The sequence below is a fragment of the Grammomys surdaster genome, unplaced genomic scaffold (genome assembly GCF_004785775.1).
Source record: "Grammomys surdaster isolate TR1022 unplaced genomic scaffold, NIH_TR_1.0 310, whole genome shotgun sequence".
Taxonomy (NCBI): domain Eukaryota; kingdom Metazoa; phylum Chordata; class Mammalia; order Rodentia; family Muridae; genus Grammomys; species Grammomys surdaster.
Genome location: NW_021604729.1, coordinates 2,203,921 through 2,227,209, shown reverse-complemented (window position 1 = coordinate 2,227,209; position 23,289 = coordinate 2,203,921). Strand labels below are relative to the sequence as shown.

Here is a 23,289-nt window from a genome sequence, read left to right as displayed (position 1 = left end):
GGCTCCCCACCGCCCTCGGGGGCGGGGTCGAGCTGCAACGGAAATAACCGAGCGCGGGGCCGCGGCTGAGCGAAAGGAGCCGAGTTCCTTCCGGAAGTGGCCGATCTGTGGGGTCTTGCTCTCCGACCTGAGCCGAGCGCTGGGCCTTGTTCTCCGGATCGGCCGAAGGTGTTCCGGAAGGAGGCGAACCCGGACGCGGGCAGGGCAAACCTTCCCAGCGGTTGGCACCGCACGACGTCTGCTGGCACTCGGTGAGGACGCTAGGAGCCGGAACCTCACTCCGGTCAGACAGGAACCGAGCTCGTTCCGGAAGAAGCCGAGCAGACCGAAGCCGGCCTCGGTGTCCCGGCGTGAGGCTATAGCAGCGTCGTTGTCGCGCGGGCAGTGATGAACCGCGACGGCTGAGCGAGCAGAGGTGCTGGCTGCTCGGGCCCCATCGACACTTCCGCAAGGCGTCAGCCCCGCGCTGGGGGCTTCGTCTGGAGCTGAGCTTTTCCCCCGCGAGCCTCCCGGACCTCTTTGTGTGGCCGGAGGCGGCGGCGGCGGGAACGGCCATGGCGGCTAACATGTACCGGGTGGGAGGTGAGTACCCTGGCGGAAGAGGCTGAGGCCGGGATCAGGGAGACTCGGTGTCCGCAGGCGCAGGAGAGCCACATCTGGGGTCGTATGGGCCGCGGCACCGACCGGAACCGGAACCGAAAGCTATGGTTCCGCGGCGGCGACGCTATCGGGCACAGAAGCTTACCTGCAGCGGTAACGGTGCTCTGAGATCTGCGACTGGACCGCCGGTCTGGAAGTGGTTTTGGCTTGGAAGGGGCCCGATTGACCGCCGGGCCAGCCGCAGGAGAGCCAGGCGCGCAGGGGTTTTCTTTTCTGTGGCAGCTTGTGCGTTCATGAAGGTGGGGCCTGAACAGTTTACTCAATTATCCAATACAGGGGTGCAACTTCAATGCAAAGTTGTATGGACTTCAGGGAAATCCTCGTTCTTATCTCTTAAGTCTCACTTTTGAGTGGAGATCTGACTTTAGAACTGGATGTTGCAGGGGTAGGAGGGTAAAAACTCATTTCCTATTCTTTTTTCCTTGTTTCTTTCTAGACAAGGTTTCTTCTCTGTGTAGCTTTGGCTGTCCTGGAACTCATACTGTAGACCAGGCTGGCCTCGAACTCAGAGATCCGCTTGCCTCTGCCTCCTGACTGCTGGAATTAAAAGGTGCGTGGCACCAGTACCTGGCAAAATATTTCCATAATATCTTTTTTTCTTCTCGCTCAGCCTGTCTCTCTGTCCCTTCCTCCCTCCTTCCTTCCCTTTCTCTCTCTCTTTGAGGCAGGTTTTTCCCTTGTTTCTTTCGAGACATGGTTTCTCTGTGTAGCCCTGGCTGTCCTGGAACTCGAGCTGTAGATCTGGCTGGCTTTGAACCAAGAGATCCTCCTGCCTTGGCATCCCAGAGTGTTGGGATTAAACGCATATGCCACCACTGTCCAGCTAATGGCTAATACTTATTTCCTTAAGTCTCTCCTCTTATACATCTCCACTTCCTCATCTCCAATTCTTCATCTCCACTCCATCTCTCTGTCTCTCTTTGGTTCACACAGACCCACTTTCTTTTTCTGGGTGCTCTTATTTTCCTCTCTGATCTCTTGTTTCTTCCCCACCCCCTTCTACAGATTACGTCTATTTTGAGAACTCCTCCAGCAATCCTTACCTGGTTAGACGGATTGAGGAGCTCAATAAGGTGAGTGGAGGTTTTTTGTTTTTGATACAGGGTCTCTCTATTATGTAACCTTAGCTGCCTGGAATTTGCTGTGTAGACCGGGCTGATCTTAAAATCATGGTCCTTTTCATTGGTCCTGAAATTATCTTTGAATATTAAGTCTTTTTGTTTGTTTGTTTGTTTGTTTGTTTGTTTTTTTCGAGACAGAGTTTCTCTGTGTAGCCTTGGCTATCCTGGAACTCACTCTGTAGACCAGGCTGGCCTCAAACTCAGACATCCTCCTGTCTCTGCCTCCCAAGTGCTGGGATTAAAGGCGTGTGCCACCACCGCCCGGCTGAATATTAAGTCTTTACTGCTAAGTTTTTCTATCTTTTCTACTTAGACCCGTAAGGAGATATTGCTGTTGTTGGACTCTGCACCTCCACTTTCAAATGGCCACTGTTCCTCGTTATGTTTTTCTCCCTCCTTTAGACTGCAAATGGAAATGTGGAAGCAAAGGTTGTCTGTCTTTTCCGGCGAAGGGATATTTCTAGTAGCCTCAACAGCTTGGCTGACAGTAACGCCAGTGAGTGCCTTCATTCCTTACCTCCCCCCACCCCACCCCCCAGGATCTGAGGACTAGACATGTTCCTGCAGGTGTTTCCCCTGGTAGCATGCCCAAGGCAGAGCATGAGTTTGGGGGTGGGGAGTGCCTGGTCTGGGGAGGGAGGCCTGTTGTTACATGTTGGGGTTGGAAGCACGGCGTGCAGACCATGATAAGGAAAGTCAGAATGTGGCTTCTGTGTGTGAGTGGAGAGATACTTAGATAGGAAATGAAAAGAGCTTTAGAGAAGCCGCCACTTGGGGACACTTTGGGTACTTTGGGACAGTGGTTAGTGAGTGAGGGTCAAGGTGAACAGGAGGATTCTGTTTTGAGAGAAGCCTGCATAACAGGGAGGAAGTTTATGCTGTAGTCCAGAGGTGATGCCAAAGCTTCATAGAGATGATGAAGCTAGGAGAAGTTTTCTTGAACTCTCCTGCAGTCTTTTTTCCTCTCCATTACAATTAGTGTCTTTCTTACTTTTTGCTTTGTCTGCATTTTCTTTATGATCTTTATCTTGTAATTTTTTTTTCTTAGTTTTCTTTTAACTCTTTTTTTCCAGGCCATAGTCATGAAAGGGTTAGTGAGCTCGGCCTACCAAGTTTTCTGGCCCTTTGGGGTTTCCAGCCCCATCTGGCAGGGGTTGACCTTGGCCTTGTCCAATCAGAAGGGTTGGGGGTGTGGTCCTTCTTGCCCTAGCCCTGTTTCCTAGATCACACACAGAGACACAGATAGCCCCCCCATCCTACACCTCCAACTTTTCAGGGGAACAATGCACCAACGAACATGTGCCTGAGTTTTCTATCGCCTTCCACTTGGTTGGCACTTAGCCAGGTTAACTGTTTCCTCCAAGATTTCAGTGCAGGCTGCTGCCTCTTGGTGAAGAAGGTTGTTGGCACTGGTTTCAGAGTTGCTCTTCTTGAAAGCCCACAAACTATTATTAGCCAAGTAGAAAGAGAAGGCACATTAGGTTGCGTGTGATGTTTCAGATAGAGCAATGAGGCCTGAAGTATGAAGAGGAGCTGGTAAATAAACGACGACCATGTGTGCTATTTTTACTTCTTAACTGGATTTTAGGACCTCGGGCTGCTTGTGCAAGAAAGAACTAAATATGACATCATACTGTATTATGGCTCTGTTTGTGGTTTTTGAGCGGTGTCAATATTGGCAGCTAGGTTTGGGTGCATTTCTTATACTCTCACAGTGTAAGGATGTGATAATTCCTTTGATGGAGTTAAAGAGAGGACTGAACCTCCACAGTGAGGTGTAAGGCCAAAAGGGAAAGCTGGTAGGGTAAGAGTGAGACGCAGCAACCGAGGTAGGGTTTCCGTTTACCTGGACTAGCTAGCTGGCTAAGGTACCTGTTCTGATTTCGTTTCTGACTTGGTTTCTTCCTCAATATTCTAGGGGAGTTTGAAGAGGAGTCAAAGCAGCCAGGGGTCTCAGAGCAGCAGAGACATCAGCTGAAGCACCGAGAGCTTTTTCTTTCTCGGCAGTTTGAATCATTACCAGCCACCCACATAAGGTATAGGATGATCAGGGCCACTGTGGCCTATGTGCCCTAATTTAGAAACTGGAGAGAAGAGGGTGGTGTACTGGAGATGGCAGATAAGAAGGGATGCGCTGCTCATCCAGGACTGTTGTTTGGGTCTGTCTTTTTTCTTAGGGGGAAGTGCAGTGTGACTCTCTTGAATGAGACAGATATCTTAAACCAGTATCTGGAAAAGGAGGTGAGGAGCTATGGTGAGAAGAGGGAGGTGAGGGAATGTTGCCCCACTAAAGGCTTAGACAGGTGAAGAGGTAAAGGGTTCATGGTCCTCACAGCTGGGGAATTTAGATAGACATCACTGTCCATGTGGATTCCTTCCCACTAACCTCCTCTCTTCCTCTTCAGGACTGCTTTTTTTACTCACTGGTGTTTGATCCTGTGCAGAAGACTCTTCTTGCTGATCAAGGGGAGATCAGAGTTGGTTGCAAATTCCAAGCTGAGATCCCAGATCGTTTGGCAGAGGGTAAGCAACAGAGCAGAAGTGCTTAAACATGAAAGTTTCTGTTGATAGCATGATTTGGGGTACAAGTGCACAATCTGCTAGGTGTTCTGTTGTGACTCTGACAGTGAGACTTAGGAACCTGAAAGAGATAAATGGGCACAGCTGGGAGGGGATTCTGCGGTCTGATGTACTCCAAGCAGAGAAGAGGAAGCAGAGCCATTGTGAGTGACTAAGAGACCAGTTATTTCCCCCTCTCTCCTTCTGTGGTGATTCCTTGCTTGCTTCCTCAGGAGAATCGGATAATCGAATCCAACAGAAGATGGAGATGAAAGTCTGGGACCCAGACAACCCTCTCACAGACCGGCAGATTGATCAGTTTCTTGTGGTGGCCCGGTGAGGGTGGGCGGATGAGAAAGGCGGGCTGGGGAGGAACGGATTGAGCTCTGAGTCTCATCCTTTTTTTTGTTTTTGTTTTTGTTTTTTTTTTTTAAGTGGGCTTTGTTTTAGGCCTGGGCATTTTTGTTTTTTTTTTTCTTCTTAGTTCCTAAACCTGCTTGAACTTTTTTCTTCCCTTGACTTCTCAATCTCTCCTTAGAGCTGTGGGAACCTTTGCAAGAGCCCTAGACTGCAGCAGCTCAATTCGGCAGCCAAGCTTGCACATGAGTGCAGCTGCTGCGTCCCGAGATATCACCCTGGTAAGCACACGTTGGTGATGGATAGTTGGGCATGTTGAGGCAGGAGGGGAGCAATGAGTCTCGGAGAAGGTAGTGCTTAAAGAGCATCAAGTCCTCAGCTCTGTTCTGTGTTTTTGGTAGTTCCATGCCATGGACACCTTGCAAAAGAATGGCTATGACTTGGCCAAGGCTATGTCAACCCTAGTACCACAGGGAGGCCCAGTGCTCTGTCGAGATGAGATGGAGGAATGGTCTGCTTCTGAAGCCATGCTATTTGAAGAGGCCCTAGAGAAGTACGGGAAGGATTTCAATGATATCCGCCAGGACTTTGTAAGTGAATAGGACTAGGAGAAGGGAGAACGGTGAAGGAGCCAGGACCTAGGATCAGATGCCATCTCATCCTCTGTTTGCTGTTCTTTTTAGCTACCCTGGAAGTCACTTGCAAGCATAGTCCAGTTTTATTACATGTGGAAAACCACAGATCGGTATATTCAGCAGGTATGGGTAAGGCTGGCTGGGAGGCTGGACCAGAGGCGATCTGCTTACCTCTCTGCCTTTTGCTTTGCTTGATTTCATTTGTACTGAGATGCTCTTGAATTTCTTTCTATTATTTTCCTTCTTACAGAAAAGATTGAAAGCTGCTGAAGCAGACAGCAAACTGAAACAGGTCTACATCCCCACTTAGTAAGTGTGGCAGAAGGGGAGACCGTGTCTTCCTTAATGGTAGCAGGAAGCAGAAGCAGACTGTAGAAGCTGTAGCTCAATGAGAGGCATGGGCTTAGTGTGCACGGGGCTGTGGACTTAATCCCCAGCACTCAGAGAATGAGAAATAGAAGGGGTTGGTAGGAGAAAGAGACACAAGTGGGTTATTAACTAGCTTCTGCCTTCTCCTCTTGTTTCCTTCATTAGTACTAAGCCAAACCCCAACCAGATCATTTCTGTGGGTTCAAAACCTGGCATGAATGGGGCTGGATTCCAGAAAGGCCTGACTTGTGAGAGCTGCCACAGTGAGTTCCAAGGAGGGACAGGGTTGCTGGGGATGGGTGGCCCTAGGGTGGCTTATTCCTCTGTCCTAGGAATTTGAGGACCTCGGGTGGCATATTTCCTGCCAACAAATTTCCCTTCTCTCTCTGTTCCTGTAGCCACACAGTCTGCCCAGTGGTATGCCTGGGGCCCACCTAACATGCAGTGTCGACTTTGTGCTTCCTGTTGGATTTATTGGAAGAAGTATGGGGGACTGAAGACCCCTACCCAGCTTGAAGGGGCTGCTCGGGGCACCACAGTAAGAATCAGTGGGTGGGAACTTGCCATGGTGACTGAGGCAAGTGGGTCTCTGAGTTAGAGGCCAGTCTGGTAGGCATAGCAAGCAAGGTCAGTTAGGGCTACATAGTTAGATGTTGTCTCAACAAGTAGAAAAGAATCACTGCAAGAACATGTGGGGATGGGGAGTGTAGTTAGTGGGCTTATGGGTGTGAGCTTTAGGCAAAGGTTAGAAAACCTTTGACTACTTCTTCCATGGAGACTGTCAAATGGGCAGGAGCACTTGCTAAGTATTGGGAAGCCAGGAAGGTTGGGTGGGGTTTGGTGAAGAGGTCAGGTAGAAATCGTTGACTGTCTGCAGGTGATGGAGGACAGAACTACAGTGTTGATTTGCCATTTCTCTTTTTCATATGACATTCCTCCAGGAGCCACATTCAAGAGGTCATTTATCCAGACCTGAAGCCCAAAGTCTCTCCCCCTATACAACCAGTGCTAACCGGGCCAAGTTGCTGGCTAAGAATAGGCAAACTTTCTTGCTCCAGACCACAAAGCTGACTCGTCTTGCCAGACGGATGTGCAGAGACCTGTTACAGCCAAGGAGGGCTGCCCGAAGGCCCTATGCACCTATCAATGCCAATGCCATCAAAGCAGAGTGTAAGGGCTGGGGCGGTAGTACTAGCAGTGAGTCCAACGCTGCTCTGGCCAGAGCCCAGGGACTGCAGGGATAGTGGGCCATAGAGGGTGTGTAGAGTTCTTGGATGTAGTCCAGAATAGTGAAGTTCCTTTAGAAAATTTTTGATCTGCCATGTCTGGTGGTGCATGCCTAGAATGTAAGCCTTCAGGCTGAGACAGGATATAGCTACCTAGGTCCTATTAGACTGGGCTATGTAATGAGCTCTGGGCTAGCCTGGATTATTGATAGGACCCAATCTCAAAAAACAAGGCTAGGCATTGTTACACATGCCTATAACCCAAGCACTGGGAAGGTAGAGTCAAGAGGATGATAGCAAGTTCTAGGTCAGCTGGGGCTTCACAGCAGGACCATTTCCAAACACCAAAACAAAGCTGCAGAATACCCAGAAGCTTTCTTCTGTTCTCCAGGCTCTATCCGACTTCCTAAGGCTGCCAAGACACCACTGAAAATTCACCCTCTGGTGCGGCTACCCTTGGCAACTATCGTCAAAGATCTGGGTACGAGATGTCGAGCTACACTTAATCCAGGGTGGGTGGAAGGTAGAGAAACAGTTTGGGTGGTGCCAGACTATCTAAGAGTCTTTTTTTTCCGTCAGGCTGCCAGCTAAATTTTACTAAGAGTCTTTTCTTCCCCAGAGTTTTTTCTTTCACACCGAGTCCACACAAACTACAAGTATGTGTGTGTATGCTTATTATTATTATGATCTTGGTTTTTTTTTGTTGTTTTTGTTTTGTTTTGGTAGTGATGCTGTAGATCAAAACCCAGAACCTCATATATTCAGGATAAGGGGTTTACTATTGAGCTCCATCTCTGGCACAGAAGTGGCTTTATATAAGTATTTTCTGATCTGGAAACATAATGTTTTTTTAAATATGGGGTAAGTAGCTTGATAGCCTTTTTCTCCATTACTAGTCTTTAGGCCATTAGGGTAAACAACTGGTCAGGGTAGAGAGGAAAGAAAGAATAATAACGAAGCTACATAGACAAGGAACGTAGGAACATTTTCTATTTCATCCCCCTTCTCCCTCTATGATAGTGGCCCAGGCACCTCTGAAACCCAAAACACCTCGGGGCACCAAGACACCAATCAACAGAAACCAGCTGACCCAGAATCGAGGCCTGGGGAGCATTATGGTGAAACGTTCTTATGAGACTGTGAGTTGACAGAGTGGGTTGGAAAAGCTGACTAGGGTTGGCTTTTGTTGCTAATAGTAGTCTCAGGAAGGTAGTTCCTTCATCATGTACCGCATCCTTTTCCAGATGGCAGGGGCAGGGGTCCCCTTCTCTGCCAATGGAAGGCCTCTGGCTTCAGGGATTCGTTCAAGCTCACAGCCAGCAGCCAAGCGTCAGAAACTAAACCCTGCTGATGCTCCCAATCCAGTGGTATTTGTGGCCACAAAGGATACCAGGTAGGGAGGGAGTCCACCGTGGGAGGGGCTGAGAGGCTGACAATCCAAGTTGTCCGGCATTGGAAATGGGAGTATCTGAGAAAGATAGGTACATGAAAGAATGTGGGTACCAGAGGGTAGAATTGTAAAAGCATTGTGAAATCTGACCTGGTTGAGTTTCGGTGCTCATCAAGCCTCTCTGTTTCTGTCTTGCTTTTTGGCCAGGGCTTTAAGGAAAGCTCTAACTCATCTGGAAATGCGCCGAGCTGCCCGAAGGCCCAACTTACCTCTGAAGGTGAAGTCAACGCTGATGACAGTGCGACCCCCAGTTCCTCTGCCCGCGTCTTCACATCCTGCCAGCACCAATGAGCCCATTGTCCTGGAGGATTGAGCATCTTAGGGGAAGGGAGGTGGGATGAGAGGTAGAGGGGTGGGTGCCCAGGGCATACAAGTCTTCATTCCTTTTGGTATCAAAGGGAGTAAGGAGTGAGGGAGGGTTGAAGCTGGTGTCTGTGTGTCCTTGCAGGGGTTGGACACCCTCTGGTGTTACTGCCAGTAACTCCCCTTTTTGGGCTTCTCTATGCCTGTGATGGTGAACAGCCTATAGGAACTTGCCTGTGTGTGTGTACCTACCCTATTTGGGCCTGGGACCCACAGTTGGTTTGGACAGTTCTGGGAAGGGTTTTTTAATTTTTTAAAAATTTACCTCCCTTTGTAAAAGGGATGGAGGATGGGAAGATTAAACATATCAGGTGTTGGTCCCTGGCAGGGGGAAGGGGGAGTACACTGCCATGTCTCTTTTTTTCTTCATTTTCTAATGGGGGGTTACTCTTACTGTCCGGTGTCCGGACTTTCCTAATTGGAGTTTGAGGGCCCTAAGCTGGCATCAACCCCAGCCCATGCTCTTTCTTCCCTCCCCTTTCTCCTTCTGCCTTTTATATGCCAATTCTCAGAAATAAAGATCTTTTGTCTGTTTTTTAACCTCAGATTCTGTAATTGGTTCTTATAGTGATGAATAAAAAGCTGTTTTCTTCAGCTCCTCCAGGCTCAGCTGTTCTCTGCTGCTGCTAGTGTGTGTGTGTGTGTGTGTGTGTGTCTTGGTGTTTTTGAGAGGGAAAATAGAGGACAAAGGACAATGAAAGAGGTACAGATGGTGCTTGTTCTAGGAACAGCTTTCTGAGACATGCAGCCGGACTGGGAGGAAGTCTGCCAGCTAGCCTTATGGGACTCAAGCTTAGCCCATTGGGGCTGGAGTGCAAGCAGTATCTTGGTCTAGATTTGTTCAAAGCTGTCTAATGGCTGAGTCTCCACAGAAGGGTGTGAGAATGTCTTCCTGTTACCCACTTCTTCCTTTTGATGCTGGGGAATTGATCCCAGGGCCTGGTGCATGCTAGGCAAATGCTCCACTGTTGAGCTACCTACATCCTCAGCCTCTACATTTATTTAGGCATTCTAGGAAATGCTAGCAACCAGGCTAAGATGTATCCCACTAAGTGCTGGTGGTGTTGGCACACACCTTCAATCTCAGCAATGGGGAGACAGACACAGGCAGATCTGAGTTCAAGGCCAGTCCAGTCTACAAAGGGAGTTCCTCTTGAAAACAAAACAGATGCATCCAACCTTAGTGGTTTAGGTGTTTGCAAGACTGCATTTCAGACTCAGTGGTATATGTATACAGACGGCTGCCTCAGGATAACCAACCAACCTTAGCAACTGTCCCTGCTGTTACATGTACAGCAGTATTCTCTACTTTTCTGGTTTGGTCTGTTCTTTTGGTTTGGCATAAGGATCAGATGCCTGAGCAGGGCCCAATAAGGAGGGACAGAGAGCATCATTGGTGACTCGGCTAAAGTCACAGACTGGTTTTCTGCTTAAGGTCTACAGTGTGGCTGACACAGCACAAGGTGCTGAGCTCTCATAGCCCTTCATTTCATTACGGTCCCTGTGCTCAGCTTTCATACTCTCTTCTTCTGAACGTACAAGACTTATTCTGACTGGGGGTCTGCTACACTTCCTGTTCCACCGCCTTGAATGAGTGTGTTTATGTCTTATCACTGTAGTCTGTTCTTCATTGTACTGCCTTGAAACGGGCCTCGTTAATATACTTAATTCAGACTACATCTGTGGAAGAAACTGGCAGACTGAGGTAGTAGCCATCTGGCGTTGTCCTCATTGAATCCAGCTGATGGGGGAGGGAGGGACAGGGACGGACAGCGCTGAGAACATTGTAGAAGGATCCGGCTGCAGAGAACGGAACTGACCTGAGGATGTGGGAGTCCCTGAGCGCCACAAGACAAAGGATTGGAAACACCCACCCTCTGCTTCTATTAGCAGGGTAAAATAAGAGATTGAGGGGGCAGTTGTGTGGTGAAATGAAGGCACAGATCGCCCGCCACCACTTGGCAAAGAAAGACCTCTGCTGTCAAGAAGCATGCCCGCCTTTGTGGCTGCTTAATGAATATTCACGATTTTTTCAGGCCAATCAAAGCCGGAGTGGAGCGAAGTATTCCAGCTAGTTAACTGTAGGCCAATAAGCATCGCCGAGGGGCGGCTTTTCCTGAAAGTGTTTTAGAGGTGGAACTCTTAACCCTCGTTCGTACGAGGTTTCTGGAGGAATATGGTAGCGTCGGACACAACGTCACTTCCTTCGTTGACGGAAGTGGCTTCTCGGCACGTTACAATTTTTAGTTGTGTGTTCCGGAGGTTGCGGAATAGTTGTAGGCGGTCCTTACCGGAGAGTGGCTATGGCGGCGGCGGATTCAGATGTTGTATCGCTGCCGCGTGGCCGCTTTCGCTGCTGCCTCTGCGATGTTACTACAGCCAACCGTAAGCGGTGGCTAGTGAGGGAGGCGGGTGCTAGTGAAAGTTAGGGTTATCTAGGTTATGGGGTTTTTGTTTGTTTGTTTGTTTTCGTTTTTGCTGGCGCTAGGGTCCTCCACCTATTTTCACTCAGCATATCCCAGGGCACTGGAGAGTGGGGAAAATCTGACCTGTCGTTTCCACAATGGAAAATCTCCATAGTGAAAGTTTCATTATTCCCTTTTAAATCATAACCCTCCTCTGTTTCCGGTACTTTGCTGGTCTCTGGAGTAGGGAAGGGGATTTAGGAACTCATTGTCTGGCCTGATGTAGTTTTAGTACACCACGGGTATGTTTGCAGAGTGAGGCATCACAGAGAAGGCAGTAATTCGGTCGGAGACTCCCCGGTGGAGGAATTCTCCAAAGGCGAGGATGAGTGAAACAGCATGGCCTGAATGAGTGCGGAAGGTGCCTGTGAGGAAGGGGGTTTGGAAGGTGAACTAGATCATTGTGACATTGTAAGCAGCTCAGTGACACATCTGATTCTACCTTTCATGTTTGTAATTATTATCTCCCTTTAACAGGGCCTTCTGGTGTTTTGTGATTGACTCCCCCCTTCCTTCTTTCCCTCCATGGCATCAAGCAGCCATAAAATAATACTGATAATAAAATAATACTAATAACTAATTTTCTACACTTACCACATACCAGAAGGCCAGAGCTGTATGTGAATGATGCCAATGTGTTAGGCGCTATCATTTCCATCATATATCTGTGAAAATGATATACTTGGAATACCTACTTTTTATTCCTGAGAATTATCCAGGGTCTTAGTTTATTTAGTTCTTCTACATATGGCCTTGGACAAGTTACTTGTTAATTGCTCTACAATGTGCAGATGTTGCTCTACTTAATGCTCATCGATGGCTTAAGAGCTACCTGCCCTTTCCCACTTAGACAACTTGGAGAATGCAGTGTGTAGAAAAGGAAAGAATATCAAGTGTTCCAGTGTCACCCTTTGTCCATCTTTGAAGGAACAGAATATTTCCATATGTAGAGAGCAGAGCAAGAGAACAGGTACACTGAAAGATACTTTATATGCTTATGTCTGACACTTGTCTCTACAGGACCCAGCCTAGATGCCCACTTGAAAGGCCGGAAGCACCGGGATCTGGTACAACTACGAGCTACCAGAAAGGCCCAAGGACTTCGAAGTGTGTTTGTCAGTGGCTTTCCCAGGGATGTGGGTTCTGCTCAGCTCTCTGAGTACTTCCAGACATTTGGCCCTGTGGCCAACATTGTCATGGACAAGGACAAGGTAGAGTGGATGGCTCTGAGATTAATGTGTCAGACAGGTTTGCTTCATATGCAAAGAGAGAAGCCAGCAGTCTGTTTTGGCATGTCCTTGGTAGACATTTCAGAACCTTGAGTAGCTCAGTTTGTGAACTTCTGACATCTTCTCCACCAGGAGATTTTCATACACCAGTATTAATTATGGGGGTCTTGTTTACCAAATGTATATGTATGTATCAGGGTACTTATCACGTAACTATAGCTTTTGCCATGTAACTCTGGGTGACTGGGACTTGCTATCTAGACCAGGCTGGCCTTGAACTCATAGAGACTCACCTGCTTCTGCCTCCTTGATCCTACAATTAAAGGCTGGTATTAAAGGCATTTGCCCTATTCTTTTACCCCATCCGCACCCCTTTTTCTTCTTCCTCTTCTTCCTCCTCTTCTTCCTCTTGCTCTTCCTCCTCTTCTTCTTCTTCTCCTCCTCCTTCTCCTCCTTCTCCCCCCCCCCCCCCCTCTTTAGTTCTAGGATTGAACCTGGATACTTTTGAATGCTAGGAAAGTGGCCTTTATCTCCAAACCATCCCCATATCCATTATCAATCACTTCCCATCTGTGATTCATGCCTGTGTGCTGGTGAGATCTGTGTAATTTTTTTGTTATGATAAGGAGGTAAGGGTCCAACATTCTTTATGACTATCAGGTGGCTCAGTATCATTTATAAAGCTATTCTTTTCCCACTGGTCTTATTATCCTCTTGAAAACTAGTTGATTGGATGTAGGGATCTATTTGTTGGTATTAGTTTCTTTCTCTTCATCTGAATATGTCTTTATGTTGACACTACAGTCTTTATAGAGTGCCTCTTTGTAGGAACAGATGACATAAAAGAACATGCAATTTTACCCACAAGCAGTCATGTTGCTTTGCTCCTGCCGATGTTTTAACCTTGTCAAAGGAAAAGAAAAGAAGAAAAAAAGAAAGAAAGAAAATATATATTCAGCTATGTTAAGCTCACCAAGTCATAGCAGCCTAGCTGTCATACTGTTGGTAATCCTAGATAGTAAGCTCCTTGGAGACAGGGTTTATTATTAGAGTGTGTGTGTTTATATTAGCAGTAGCAGGTAGGTTTTTTTTTTTTATTTGTTGTATTTTGATGCCAAGGCTTAAATCCAGGATTTTATGCACACAGCTTTATCACTGAGCTGCATTCTAAGCCCAACATGTATTCTTTTTAAAATTGTATTATGTGTGCACATGCATGACCAATGGTGTAAATATGGGGGTCAGAGGACAGTGTTTGGGATTCTGTTCTGTCATATTATCTGTTCAGGGGATTGAAATCGGGGTCAGGTTTGGTGGCAGGCACTTTACCCCAACATTAATAGTAGTAGTAGTAGTAATAATAATAATAATTTAATGTTTGTGTGTATGTGGTCATGAGTATGTGAGTACAAGTGCCCAGGCCAGAAGAGGGCCTTGGACTGTATGGAGCTGGGGTTATAGGTGGTCGCAAGCTTTTTTTTTTTTTTTTTGTTTTTCAAGACAGGGTTTCTCTGTGTAGCCCTGGCTGTCCTAGAACTCACTTGGTAGACCAGGCTGGCCTCGAACTCAGAAATCCGCCTGCCTCTGCCTCCCAAGTGCTGGGATTAAAGGCGTGCGCCACCACCGCCCGGCAGGTCGCAAGCTTTTTGATGTGAGTGTTGGGAACTGAATTCCAGTCCTTTGTAAGAGCACCAAGTGTTCTTAATCATTGAGTGATTTCTCTAGAATTCCACATATGAACCCTCCCTGCTGTGGATTCTTATCGTTAAAAGAGTCAGCTAAAAAAAGTTATACTTTGGTTTTTGGGTGTTTTGAGAGTAAATCTTATGTCTCTCTGGTTGGGCTCAAACTTATTATGTAGCTGAAGCTGGCTAGCCTTGAGCTCCTGATCTTCCTGCCAACTCTCCTTTTAAAAAAGATTTTATTGTTTTTGTTTGTTTGTCTTTTTTTCCTTTTCTTTTTTTTTTTTTTTCACGAAAAGTTCCTCCATGTAGTCCTGGCTGTCCTGGAACTGACTATAGACATAGCTTTTCTTGAACTTATAGAGATCCACCTGAGTGCTGGGACTAAAGGTGTGTGCTACCACCACCTGGCTTTATTGTTTCTTTTTGAGACAGTCTCTCTCTCTTTCTTCCTCCCTCCTTCCCTCCCTCCTTCCCTCTAGCCCTGGCTGGCTTTCTTGGAACTTGATAGGTAGATCAGCCTGGCCTCGTACTCACAGAAATTTGCCTACTGTAGCCTTTCAAGAACTGTGATTAAACGTGTGTGCCACTGAGCCTGGCCAAGATTTTGTTTTTGTTTTAAATTATGTACACATGTGTTTGTGTGTGAAGCTGTATGCAAATGCCTTTAACTCTAGAAGTGGGCATCAGATCCCCTAGAGCTGGAGTTATAGGTGGTTGTTAGCTAGCTGGTACGGGTATTGGGAACCAAACTTGTAACTGTTAAGTCATTTTTCTAACTCCCTTAAAGTTTTTTAAATTATATTTTAATTAAAAAAAAATTATGTGTATGAGTTTTATCCTACATGTTTGTGGGTGCCTGGTGCCTTTGGAGGTCAGAAGAGAGTATTGTATCCCCTAGAATTAAAGTAACTGATGGTTGTACCTTCCACAGAGGTACTGGGAACCAGGCCCAGGTCCTTTGAAAGAACAATAAATAGGTGCTCTTAACCTCTGAGCTCCTTACATTTTGTTTTGTGTGTCTGTGTGGTAGGTGATCAGGGGGACATGTATGGCACAGATAGAGACATCAGAGAATAACTTTTAGTAGTCATTTGTACTCTTTCACGATGTGAATCCCAGGGAGCTCAAATTCATATCATCAGGCTAGGTAGCAAGTGCCTTTATTTTCTGGGCCATCTCACCCGGCCCTCTTTCTACCTCCTGAGTCTGGGATTACAGGCATGTACCACCAAGCATAACTTGATGGGTCTTATTTTAACGTGTGAAATTAAGTTATTGTGAAGCGCATGAGGCGATAGATGAAATTTTAATTGACAGCCCAGAATAAAAATGTATGGGATAAGGGTGAAGAGTAGTCACCTGAGTATGTTCTATCTTTAAAAAGCAAGTAAATATTCCCAGTATTTGGGTTGGTTCCCATTTCAAAGATTCTCATCTCCTGTTAAAACATATGCTTTAGCCGGGCAGTGGTGGCGCACGCCTTTAATCCCAGCATTTGGGAGGCAGAGGCAGGTGGATTTCTGAGTTCCAGGCCAGCCTGGTCTACAGAGTGAGTTCCAGGACAGCCAGGGCTACACAGAGAGACCCTGTCTCAAAACAAAACAAAACAAAACAAAACAAAACAAAACCAAACAAACAAAAAAGAAAACATATGCTTGGATTCTTGATTACCAAACCACCATCTTTGCTCTCATTTGGTTTTCCAGGGGGTGTTTGCCATCGTGGAGATGGGAGACATAAGTGCTCGGGAGGCTGTCTTATCACAGCCCAAGCACAGCCTTGGGGGACATGGACTTCGTGTCCGGCCAAGAGAGCAGAAGGAGTTCCAGAGCCCAGCTGCCAAGTCTCCCAAAGGAGTGGACTCAAATAGTCACCAGCTGGCCCAAGCACTGGCTGAGGTCGCAGATGTGGGGGCACAGATGGTGAAGCTTGTGGAACTGAGGGAGTTGTCTGAGGCTGAGCGGCAGCTTCGGAACCTTGTTGTGGCCCTGATGCAGGAGGTCTTCACAGAGTTCTTTCCTGGTGAGTCCCCTGCTCTAAGTCTGAGCTCTCTCTCACATCTCTGTCAGTCTCCCTGTTCCCCATTTTTTGAACCCTCAGCTGTAGGTGCTTCATTTGCTTGCTCTTCTATCTTTGTACTTCAGTATGTTCTTGAACGGAGAGCTCCCTGTCTTTTACCCCTCTATATTATATGTGCACACAAGAGACACACGTGCTTATGGAGGTGAGAGCAACTTTCAGGAGTTGGTTCTCTCTTATAGCATGGATCCTGGGGATCAAACTCAGCTCATCAGACCTTTACGTTTTGAGCCATCTTGCCAGCCCCCTAATATCTTTTGATTTTTGTTCTTTGGTACCTAGGCTGTGTGGTCCATCCTTTTGGCTCTTCTGTAAATAGTTTTGATGTTCATGGCTGTGATCTCGACCTCTTCTTGGACCTGGGTGATATGGAAGAGACCCAGGTGAGTGAAGGGGAGCATGCAGTTACATGACTTCAGGCAAATGCTTTACCTACACTCTCATGTTTTAGTTTCACGTGTACATAATGGTTCTTAACCAGAGGCCTTCCTGTAATTGTGAGAATGTGGATATGGATGGATGTGCATTAGCTAGAGTGAAAGTGAGTTGGCATGGGATAGATAACAGTGTCACAGGAAGGTAAGACATTTCAAAAGTCAGTATTACTGACTCCTGATTCCTGGAATTTAAAGGAATGTCCCATCACCATCTGGCCTATTGTTTTTGGCATCTGGTTTTTTTTTTTTTTTTGTTTTGTTTTTGAGGCACGGTCTACATAGCCATGGCTGGCTTGGAACTTCCTATGTAGGACATGGTGGCCTCATGGAGATCTTTTATTAATTATGAAAGCTTGTCTTTAGCTTAGGCTTGTTCCCAACTACTTCTTAGACTTAATTTAACTTTATACTAATCTTTATACTAACCTTTATACTAATCTCTAGTCCGCCATGTGGCTCATTACCTTTTGAGTACTGGCACCTGTTTGTTCCTTAGTGTCTGTCTGGCAAATCCCTCTTGCCTGGTTCTTTCCCAGAGTTCCTATCTCTGCCTGAAAGTTCTGCCTATCTTTTCTTGCTTTGCTTATAGGCCATTCAGCTTTTTATTAAACCAATCAGAAGGTGTTGGAGGGAATGTTTATAAGATATGATGCAGCCATCAAACGTATCAAAGTGCAACCTGTACTCACTCTCTGTGGTATAGAAATCAGCAGTTGAACAATACAGAGATACCCTTCCACAGTGCACAAAAAGATCATCCCGATACACAGAATATCCTGATTCTCTGGCTCTTTCTGCCTTTGTTCAGTTCCTTACTTCACAGTGTCTGCTGAGCCTTTGCTGAATCCATTGGGACCGGGCTCTACAGTTCTGCATTTTCATTAGCTGTGGTTTTCTGTAGTGATCTCTGTCTGTTGTAAAGAGAAGTTTCCTTGATGAGTAGTGAAGGCAGTACTTCTTTGTGGTTATAAGGACAAATGTTTAGATTGTTGTTAGGGATTATGCTGGTTTAATAAAGTAGTGGTTGTAGGTTCTCTTCAAGATCCATAACTTGACTAGCACCAAGTAGGTAATATGTTTCCATTCTCAGGCATGGTTATCCTCTGGTTGAGCAGGTCCAATTAGAAAGATGCCAGTTACTGTCAAATATGTGTGCCACTACTGTACCCTGAAGGGTATCATGCTATATTGTTGATGTGGTTCATAGGCATCCATAGCTGGTTAAGGGTGTTTGTTATCTCATTCCTTTTGGAAGTTTCAATGATGTCTTCTGGTACCACGAAAGCTAGTCTTCACAGAGGAAGCATTCTGGTCATTTCCAGCTCAGGGGTTTCTGGACTCTATTTCTGAAGTGCATAATGTCTTCTACAGACACTATGGGCATTGTGGGCCAATCAAGGGCAACAGCAATAGGCTGTATGTTTTGGTAGTCTTTTGGACAGCCTTGATTGTCAAGCTAATTTAAAGCATGACTCTAAATCCCTGGGAGACTGAGATAGGAGGACTGTGAAAAGTTACAGGCCATGGGGATGGAAAGAAACCTCAGTGATTAAGAGCACTGGTGCTCTTCCAAAAGACCAGGGATTGGAGTCCCAGCACAAACATGGCAGTTTGCAACTGTGTATAATTCCAGTTTCAGGAATCGGATGCCCTTGCTTGGCCTTCACAGACATTGCTTATATGTGGTGCAGACATATATGCAGGCAAAAAACCTAATAGATAAAAGGAAGAAAGTTTGTAAGGTCAGTCTGAGCTACATACATACACACCGTGTCTTTTTTGTTTGAGACAGGGTTTCTCTCTATAGTCCTGGGTGTTCTAGAACTCACTATGTAGACCATGCTGGCCTCCAACTCAGAGAACCACCTGCCTCCTGAACACTGGGATCAAAGGCATGCACGACCATGGCCTGGCTTCAAAGGACTGTTGAGAATGAGTTTTGTAAATGTTATGTAAGGTTGCAGAGTAAAGCCTGTACATAGAAGGTGGAGGAGGAGGAGGGGTATTCACTCCCTTTTATCTCCACTACAGCCAGACCCACAGGCTCCAAAGGTTCCAGAGGCTTCATCCTTGGACTCAGCCCTTGCTTCTTCCCTGGATCCTCAAGCGCTGGCCTGCATCCCAGCATCTCCTCTAGACTCACTGTCTCCAACTTCTCTCCAAGATTCTGAGGCCCTGGACTTTGAAACCCCTTCTTCTCTGGCACCACAGACACCAGACTCTGCTTTGGGCTCTGACACTGTCACCTCTCCCCAGTCTCTGCCTCCAGTTTCACCACTGCAGGAGGACAGGGGAGAGGGGAAACAGGGGAAGGAGCTAGAATTAGCAGAACCCTCAAAGGACGAGAAGGAGGAGGCAGCAGCAGTGTTAGAGCTGGTGGGATCTATACTCCGTGGCTGTGTCCCTGGAGTGTACCGAGTCCAAACTGTGCCCTCTGCCCGGCGTCCTGTGGTCAAGTTCTGTCATCGGCCTTCAGGTCTTCATGGAGACGTCTCCCTCAGTAACCGGTACTTTCATGTGGGCTTGAGAGAGGCTGGCTCTAAGGTCTTGGGTATATGAGGAGGGTGTCCTGATGTGGAAGGGCTTATGCCTGCTGAATTAGGTTTTTTCTTCTTTGGTTTGGTTCTCCTTTCTTCTACGAATGTTACCTCACACCTGGCTTCCATTTCAATGTCGGTTTTTCTTCGGAATACTTTGTGCGTTTGAGTCAGGGTCTTGCTCTACTGTCCAGACTGGCCTCAAGCCTGTGATTCTCCTGCCTTAGCTTGAATCCTGGGATTACAGGCATGTGCTACTATGCTTGATTCTGGAATACAGCTTTTTGTTGTTGGTTTTGTTTTTTGAGACAGTCTTACTTATTAGACCGGGCTAATCTTGAGCTCAGAGGTCTTTGCCTCCTCAGTTGGGGTTAAAGGCTTAGGAAAGAGTTTTGTAGCTACATAAACCTAAGAACTGTTAGGTTAAAGTAAACAGGTTTTTCCCTCACTTTTTTTCCCCTCCCTTACTCCATGGTTTGTTTCTTCGTATATTAAGATCTATGCAACCAAATGCCTTCTCTTGAGCCCCATAAAAGGAGGCCCCAAATTATCACTGGGCCCCTGAATACTTCTGATTCATATGGATGGCCTGCATATTTCTTTCTGATCTGTATTATCACTTTGTATTGAGTAAACTATTCTTGCTACTTTGCTTCTTCCCCCAAAGGCTCTGAACAGTATTTTTGGTTTCAAAAACATCTTAAATCACGTATTTGTGTGTGCATCTCATCTTGAGTGTAATCAGAGAACAATGTGTGGGAATCGGTTCTCTTCCTTGTAACAGAATTCCTAGGGATTGAACTGAGGGTGTCAGTCTTGATAGCAGACTCTTACCCACTGAGTCATCTTACTGGTCCTGTGTCTTTGAGGCAGGTCTCTATATTCCTATTGAATCTCCTGAGAATTGGAATTACAGGCATGTGCTACCACGCCTGGCTGTTGACCAGTCCCCTATAAATAAACAACATGTTTTTTTTTTTTTTTTGTAAAGATGTATTTATTTATTTTATGTATATGAGTACACCATTGCTATCTTTAGACACAGCAGAAGAGGGCATCAGATCCCATTACAGATGGTTATGAGCCACCATGTGGTTGCTGAGAATTGAATTCAGGACCTCTGGAAGAGCAATAAGTGGTCTTAACCACTGAGCCATCTCTCCAGCCCAACAACACGTTTTATGACTGGTGACTGTATAGGATGAACATTTGGTAAATGTTCCACCATTGAGCCACATCCCTACATCCATTAAATGTTCTGTAGCATAGTCCCCCATAAGACCATTATGTCAGCAAAACGTTGGGAAAATGTCTAACACCTTTGTTTCTCCATTGTCCTAGGTTGGCCTTGTATAATTCCCGTTTCCTGAATCTCTGCTCTGAGATGGATGATCGAGTCCGGCCCCTTGTGTATACTTTACGCTGCTGGGCTCAGCATAATGGGCTGTCAGGTAAGAATGAGGGCAGACTTGACCCGAGTTTGTGTCAGGCAAAGGCAGGGATTTAGCAAGAAAAAAAAGAGGTGGGCACAGGAACCAGGGCTTGTAAATACTTCTTCCTAACTTGAATTATTGGTTATTATCCAGGGGGCGGCCCCCTTCTCAATAACTACGCCTTGACGTTGTTAGTGATCTACTTCCTTCAGACCAGAGACCCTCCAGTGCTTCCTACTGTGGCCCAGCTTACTCAGAGATCAGGTATTGCAGAACAGCCTCAACTGTCATGACCCCAGCTTCATCTCACCTCTTCACACTTCCAGATGCACTCGGATGAGATCGCAACTGTCACCTGTTTTTCTACCTGCCCAATCTTCCTGGCTCCAGGCTTACTGTCTCTTCTTACTGTCACAGGTGAAGGGGAGCAGGTAGAAATTGATGGCTGGGACTGTAGCTTCCCTAAGGATGCCTCAAGACTGGAGCCCAGCACCAACGTAGAGCCTCTCAGTGAGTCTGGGGAACCTAGTAGAAAACTGATAGTGATGAAAGGTTCAAGAATAGGGGACAGCCGGGCAGTGGTGGCGCATGCCTTTAATCCCAGCACTTGGGAGGCAGAGGCAGGCGGATTTCTGAGTTCGAGGCCAGCCTGGTCTACAGAGGGAGTTCCAGGACAGCCAGGGCTACACAGAGAAACCCTGTCTCGAAAAACCAAAAAAAAAAAAAAAAAGAATAGGGGACATATGTCCTATTTGTTGTGTGCAAAGCATGGTCTTCATAGTAGCCTCTGGCTGCTCTTTTATGGATGAAAAAACACATATCTTGAGCAGGCAAGTAAGAGGTGTATTCTCCAGTTTCAGTGCTCTCTAGGGCAAGCAGAAGCATCTGGGACAGGATATGGCTGAGGAACTGGGTTTCTCAGGACACTTCTGAAGTCCTATGAAGGGAAGAAAGTCCCGCTGAAGTAGCTGTAGAGATGTCCCAGTTATGGCTACCAGGTGACCCCCTTTTTCCAATCTGCCTCCATCAGGTTCCCTGCTGGCCCAGTTCTTCTCCTGCGTTTCTTGCTGGGATCTTTCTGGCTCCCTGCTGTCCCTGCGGGAAGGTCAGGCATTGATGGTGTCAGGTGGCCTGCCTTCTGATCGCTGGGAAGGGCTGCGCCTTGGCCCCATGAATCTCCAGGACCCCTTTGACCTGAGTCACAATGTTGCAGCCAATGTGACTGGCCGGGTGGCTAAACGTCTGCAGAGCTGTTGTGGAGCTGCAGCCAGTTACTGCCGAAGTCTCCAGTACCAGCAACGTTCCTCCCGGGGTCGGGACTGGGGACTGCTCCCACTTTTGCAGCCCAGCTCCCCTAGCTCCCTGCTGTCTGCCAAGCTTATCCCCTTACCCTCTGCCCCCTTTCCACAGATCATTGTGGCTTTGGGGAATGTGTTAAAGGAAGCGCTAGGATGCCATATAGAACAGGGAACCAAGAGACGACGGTCAGAAGGTGCCAGAACTAAAGACTCTCCCCTGGAAGGGGCAAACAAAAGACCAAGACTTGGTGGGCAAGAAAAGAGCTGTGAGGAAGGGAAAGGGGAGGCACAGGGATGTGCAGGGGGTCACAGTGAAAATGAGGTAGAAGAAATGGTAATAGAGTTGCGAGAGACACCTCCGGACTGGGCCTTATGTTCTGGACCACCAGAGGAGCTACCCCTGATGACTGCAAAATGTCTAGACAAGCCAGCTGAGCAGAATCCCATGAAACCTGAAGTGTCTGGAGAAGGGTCTCAGGGTGAGACAGGGAAGGAGGCATCACATCCATCATCAGTGAGCTGGCGTTGTGCCTTGTGGCACCAAGTATGGCAGGGGAGACGGCGTGCCCGGAGACGATTACAGCAGCAAACCAAGGAAGAAGGCAGAGGAGGTCTCTCCACTGGAGCAGAGTGGCTGGCAATGGAAGCTCGTGTAACCCAGGAACTGAAAGGACCCAACAGTGAGCAACAGAGGCTAGAGGGGGAGCCCCTCCTCACCTTTGTGGCATCTGCCTCTCCAGCTGAGCAGACACTCACTGTGGCACCACTCCAGGATTCCCAAGGCCTGTTCCCTGGTCTTCATCATTTTCTACAGGTTTTTATCCCTCAAGCACTTAAAAATCTCCTCAAGTAAGGAGCCAAACCTCAAAACCAATAAAGCTGCTAGTTTATTTCATACAGACATTGGACAACTTTGTTTTCCTCCTGCAAATGCCTTTTCTTTCTGTCTTAATGTAGCCTCTGGCCTGACTACCCTAACACAATCCTATCAATTCCACGTCAGAGCTCTCCTTCCCACTTCATACCACTTTCATAGGGACCGCCACCTCCACAAGGCAAAGGGACTGACTTCTAAGAACAAGGTTTGCCTACACAAGGTTTGTCCTGCTGCTCCAGTTGATGGGAACCACCACAAATTTGGGTTTAGGGTTTTTTTTTTGTCTTTTCTATCCTTTAACGTGAAAGAGAGTTCAAACTGCCCCTAAGTTGGATACAAGATTTTCGAATTTGGATATGTGTAGACTACTGTATTAACTGGGCTGCCTTACCCAACCCTTTGGGGCGCAGCCAAGCCTGAGAGGTGCCGGTGACACGGCAAGTTGGTCAGCGCTGCTTTGTTGTAGAAGTTTTTTTACATGATTTTCTTTTTTTTTTTTTTTTAGATTT

General features: G+C 46.9%; 2 protein-coding genes across 2 annotated transcripts; both read left to right on the top strand.

Annotated features, from left to right (window-relative positions):
- Positions 1-82: 82 nt before the first annotated feature.
- On the top strand, positions 83-9,338 carry Mta2 (metastasis associated 1 family member 2). The gene is made up of 18 exons (XM_028777418.1): positions 83-582; positions 1,666-1,733; positions 2,184-2,277; positions 3,700-3,817; positions 3,959-4,022; positions 4,187-4,304; positions 4,574-4,676; positions 4,879-4,978; positions 5,099-5,287; positions 5,381-5,455; positions 5,583-5,641; positions 5,867-5,964; positions 6,100-6,239; positions 6,643-6,871; positions 7,319-7,408; positions 7,948-8,066; positions 8,172-8,320; positions 8,525-9,338. The coding sequence occupies exons 1-18, from the start codon at positions 555-557 to the stop codon at positions 8,688-8,690; spliced, it is 2,007 nt and encodes a 668-aa protein (XP_028633251.1). The 5' UTR covers positions 83-554; the 3' UTR covers positions 8,691-9,338.
- Positions 9,339-10,955: 1,617 nt separating this feature from the next.
- Tut1 (terminal uridylyl transferase 1, U6 snRNA-specific) lies at positions 10,956-22,804 on the top strand. Its single transcript, XM_028777482.1, has 9 exons — positions 10,956-11,125; positions 12,226-12,416; positions 15,826-16,141; positions 16,481-16,581; positions 18,667-19,142; positions 20,514-20,623; positions 20,759-20,869; positions 21,023-21,115; positions 21,636-22,804. The coding sequence occupies exons 1-9, from the start codon at positions 11,044-11,046 to the stop codon at positions 22,754-22,756; spliced, it is 2,601 nt and encodes an 866-aa protein (XP_028633315.1). The 5' UTR covers positions 10,956-11,043; the 3' UTR covers positions 22,757-22,804.
- Positions 22,805-23,289: the final 485 nt, after the last annotated feature.